Here is a 5,285-nt window from a genome sequence, read left to right on the forward strand (position 1 = left end):
CTGGTTTCAATATCTGGATTTCAGAAGCAGGTTTATAAGAGACAATATATAATTTGTTTCTGATCTTGTAGGACTCAGAAAAGGTCTGCATTCTTCATATGGTCTATATGAATTTGTAGCAGATGAATTTAGTGATATTTACAGAGCCAGGAACTCAATCCTCCAGCCCACTGCTGACTATCAGGAAATAATAATATTTATCCACAGATTATGTGTTACACAAATGGCAATGGCAGGAGTTTCCTATGTATCTTGCCAAGCTGTCCCTGCACCGTCCACCCATGGTCTCACTCACTCCTGAGATGCTGCTCAAGGACACCAGCACTGGTTGTTACAACCCACCTCCATTTGCTGAATTTAGGCTCACAACCCAGCCGCTGAGATGGACATTTAATCTAAGTGTTATTTTCCACTGACATGGGTGAGGAATACGGTGGACATGAGCTCTTGCACAGAGCAGAGCTATCCACCAGCCATAATGCACGTTATAGATGTGTGTCCTGGTTTCGGCAGGGATAGAGTTAATTTCCTTCCTAGTAGCTGGTACAGTGCTGTGTTTTGGATTTAGGAGGAGAACAAAGTTGATAAGGCACCGATGCTTTAGTTGTTGCTAGGTAATGCTTACAGTAGCCAAGGACTTTTTAGTTTCCCATGCTCTACCGACTGAGAAGGCTGGAGGCGATGGTGCGGGGTGACATGCGGGGGCTTTAATGACAGACGTGTCCCTGGGAGCCTGGCGCACCTCAGTACATAAACTGGGGAAGCTGGCCGGGGGGGCCGCTGCTCGGGGACTGGCTGGGCATCGGTCGGCGGGTGGTGAGCAATTGTACTGTGCATCACTTGCTTTGTGTATTATTATTATCATATTATTATTATTATTATCATTTGATTTCAATTATTAAACTGTTTTTATCTCAACCCACAAGTTTTTCTCACTTGTGCTTTCCCAATCCTCTCCCCCATCCCACCGGGGGGGGTGGGGGGAGTGAGCAAGCGGCTGCGTGGTGCTTAGTTGCCGACTGAGATTAAACCACGACAACGTGCTAGACATGGGCGAGCTGATTACACTCACCACAGCAAGAAAATACAGGTATTGAGGTAAATAACATTACTAAATGTATGACACTACAATCATTTGCTCTAATTCCCGTTACAGAAAACTTTACCTATTATATACTGTCAGTAAACATGTGAGGATTTTGGTCAAAGTGTATTGTCTGACTTTCTTAGCAAGGCAATTTTCATAAATAGAGTATGAAGAACTGAAAAAGGGTGCTAACAGGTTGTGTAAAATCAGTCAACTAACCCAGTTCTGCTTTTTAAAAATTGTTATAAACCAGAAGAAAGACTGTTTGAATTACTGGAATTTCAGTGAGGTAAAACACCTCCAACGAGAAGAACCACTGCTAAAAGTCAAAGTGGACATTTACTTTTGTCTCAAGGATTGCTGTTTTTAGTGAGGGAAAATCTTCCCAAGTCTGTGGCCCAGCTGCTTCTTTACTTTAAACCTTCTCAGTCCCGCTGAACAGAGCATGAATGAAGACCAGACATTATATATTTCATTCTCCACCACTGAATCTCAGTATTAAAGCCCTGCTAACGCCTTAGGCAGCAATAGCTGACCCTTTGTATTAAGACCTCCTCTGCAGTTGATGCCTCATGCATATGCCTATTAATGTATTTTAGAGTGGAGGTAATTTTTTATTTTGGGTATCTGCTCTGGCTTCATATTCCCAAGAAAACACCTCTTGTATCTATTTTTTCATGCCCTGTATTTCCCCCTACTCCCTGCTATAATGTATTCATATATTCCACAGAAAAAGCTTTCTTATGTCCATCTTTGTCAAAACTCTAGGAGCCACTTAAGCATCGTTTTAAAGGGCTCTTTATCACTCGGATGAATTTTCCCTTAATTGTATCCTTTAACCCCAAAAGGGGTTTGGGGACATACTTTGTATGAAAGATGCTATAGAAAACAAAAGTTGCATTGCTAGTGGTTCTGCTTTTACACTTCCATCCAGGTAACTCTCTGCACACCAATTTGCTTTCTCTTTTCCAATACCCATTTCCTCCTGGGGCTAGTTCCTGGGACAGAGCTGTCTTCAAATAATTTAATTATCATGTGGCATACACCTTTTTAGCCCCCTCCCCCCCCCCCCAAATGGTGCATGATGCCTTTGGTTTACATCACTTGTTGGAAAACACTCCAAAGCACTGAAAAACTATTAAATTGTTACAGTATTGGATGCCAACACACAGGGCTATTAGTCTAATTCATCCTTCAGATCAAAGCCCACACAGGCAGCTCTCCTGCCTACAGCTATTTTCCTTTTACTTTCCTGCTTGACAGTAGTCCCTCATATCCCTCTGTTCTACTTTCTTTGAACATACACATTTTCCTTTAGTCATGGAAATATAATTTATGTCTATTATACTGTATTATAGACTGCAGATCAGGACAAGCATGCATTACTGCCTGGAACGTCTGTTTATTGTACGTCGGGTTTCTAAAAATAAATAAATAAGAAAGCCACCCTGCTTCGCTGGGGAGAGAAAAATACTAAGGGGGAGGACTCGGGGGCTGGGGGGAGGTGCACTCTGTTCTCAAAGTTTAATTTCCAAGTAGAGACCTTGAAGCATGATTTATTAACATCATGCTGTTTGCTTTTGTCACGTTGTGGATGTGGTGGGGGGAGTGCTGGCCCCTCTCCAGCCCGGACCACCCAGCGAGCTGAGCGGAGCTACTGGCGGTGCACACCCCGGTTCAAAGGGTCCCCCCCAATTCACCAGCTCCATCAGTCACCAGCCGCCTGGCTCCGCCACCCCATTGAAGGCAACAGCAATAACAACAATAACAACCCCCCCCCAAAATAATATCCTAACAGATGGGCTGTCTGGGACGTGAGAATTGCAAAAACAATCCCCACCCCATCACGGAGAGTATGTGTGCACGGAGGAGAGGGAGCGTGAGGAGGGGGGGAGAGAGGGAACGAGACAGACAGAGGGGAGGGAAGAAGGGAGGAGGGAGTCCAAGCTCTGAGAAACATCGCTCCATCTCTCTCACTCCACAGGAGCTGAGCAAGGAGCAGGACGATGTTTGATAACACGCAGTACCCCTATAACTGCTTTAATTATGACGGGGATGATTATCCTACCTGCAGTTCTGACGAAGAGAAAAAATTCACCAGACCAGCATACAGGTAAGATGAAGTTTTTTCAAGTCCCCCCATCTCTGGGGAGGTTTCTGAGCTCTGGGATGGTGGGATCACAGCTCTCAGGGGAGCATGGGACCTCTCCCCAGGTGTGCGCAGTGGGTCTGGCCCCGGCGCAGGCACCGCAGCGGGCAGATTTCCTCCCCTCTCCATGTTTGAAGTGTTCATGATTTGTTTGCTCCTGTGTGGGGTCACAGCAACTCTGGCATGCCGTTGAGCCACCAGACCTCAGATGGTCTCCTCCGACCTCCAGGAGCCCCGGGAGAAGGGGAATTAAATGTGCGATGTGCCAATGGGTAAATCGGGTGCAGATAATCCCCGGTGTGGTGGGAAGATGCGCGGTGTAAATGTTCGCAGGGGCAGCTAAGGTCCTTTCCACGAGCAGGCAAGGTCTCCAGTGACAGTGTCTCTGAGCCTGGTCTGTCTCACTGCAGCCTTCCAGCTCAGGGAAACTTTTCTGACAGGGTTTGAGAGGTGGATGATCTTTCTGTAATCATCCTGTATCTAAGCACTCTCCACTGAGTGCCAGGGCAAACAGCCCGCTCAGGACTCAATTGCCTGGAAGTAATGCCTGCGTATCACCCCGGGAGGTTCGGGGCGGAGAGGCAGGACTACGCTCGGGGTTTGTCCCTGGGACATCTCAGATCAGGGCGCAGATCCACCGGGAGAACTTTAGGAAGCAGGATATAGGCACACATGTACCCATGTGGTCCTAAAAACTGAGTGTGTGAGTGAGGTGATGGTGTAACAGCAAGTTTTCCTTTTTTCAGCTACATTGCCTTAATTGCAATGGCCATCCAGCAAAGTCCTTCAAATAAAGTCACCCTTTCTGGCATTTATGACTTTATAATGAAGAAATTTCCTTACTACAGATCAAATCAAAGAGCCTGGCAGAACTCCATCCGACATAACTTATCGCTTAACAGTTGTTTTGTAAAGGTAAGATCAGTAACTGTATATTTACATACACACTATGCATGGCTAAAAAAAATATATGCAGGAATAATCTCATCACTAGGAAAGAAGAGAAACAAACAGCCGAGCTGCGAATCACTTAAAATCTCTCTGAGTTGTCAATTATAGAGATAAAGAGTATGTCCTTGTCGGATGCATGCTAATAGGTAACAAATTGAAGAGGATGCAGTTTACATCCTATTCGTATAATGAAAGAGAATAAGCTTAAAAGTCTTGTCATATGTGTTTACACCATTCTTGAATGTAAATGAATGCAGATGTTCAGCAGCAGCATCTGTAACACATACAAATACTGAACTGCCTTTAAATAAATACAGGTTCCCAGAACAGAAGGGAATGAGAAGGGGAAAGGAAACTATTGGAGCTTTGCAACGGGATGCGAATCCATGCTAGATCTCTTTGAAAATGGGAATTACAGGCGAAGACGGAGGAGGAGGAACGTGAAAAGGGAACATAAGGAGCAGAGACCAAGCAGAGGGAAAAGTCCTTCATCCCCCGATATGTCTTCTATGGACTCTGCTTTAAACAACATTTCCTCTTCTGAAAGTAAACATGAAAGAATTGAATCAGGACCAAGACTACTGGAGCCTCGTGGGTTTGCTCCAAACAGCATGACCAACAGGCAGAACCTAAACAATTCCTCCTTAGCAAAATCGGATTCTGAAATTAAATTCAGCATTGATTACATTCTTTCAGCTCCCGACCCTTTGCCTGTCCTGAGATCTCAATATAATATGCAAGAAAATAAATATCATCTACTGGAGGCCCAGCAAATTAATCTCCAGTTCTGGACAATGTGACGTTATTTATTTGTGGTAACAAAGTCTGAGTTGCAGTGTATTCAGCAGCCTCACGTCATTGAAAATCAGCTGCCAGGCTCCTTCTTTTCTTCCTGAGCAGTACTCAGAAAGGGTTACCGATTCACCAGTTGATACTCAAAGAACCCAAAGAACTCTGCTAAGGTTAAAGCATAAATAACAGTTACCAGTATCGGTTTTCACTATGCTGACATTAATGAAATTCTAGCTTTGTTTTCTAAACTGTCGTGGACATTATTTTACACCACAAAGAATTTCCTTTCTCAAGCAGAATCCAACA

At 44.6% G+C, this 5,285-nt stretch overlaps 1 protein-coding gene across 1 annotated transcript; it reads left to right on the forward strand.

Annotated features, from left to right (window-relative positions):
• The first annotated feature begins 3,093 nt into the window (after nt 1-3,093).
• On the forward strand, nt 3,094-4,987 carry LOC103913558 (forkhead box protein L1). The gene is made up of 3 exons (XM_009320057.1): nt 3,094-3,200; nt 3,983-4,151; nt 4,505-4,987. The coding sequence occupies exons 1-3, from the start codon at nt 3,094-3,096 to the stop codon at nt 4,985-4,987; spliced, it is 759 nt and encodes a 252-aa protein (XP_009318332.1).
• Nucleotides 4,988-5,285: the final 298 nt, after the last annotated feature.

The sequence above is a fragment of the Pygoscelis adeliae genome, unplaced genomic scaffold (assembly GCF_000699105.1).
Source record: "Pygoscelis adeliae isolate BGI_AS28 unplaced genomic scaffold, ASM69910v1 Scaffold242, whole genome shotgun sequence".
Taxonomy (NCBI): Eukaryota; Metazoa; Chordata; class Aves; order Sphenisciformes; family Spheniscidae; genus Pygoscelis; species Pygoscelis adeliae.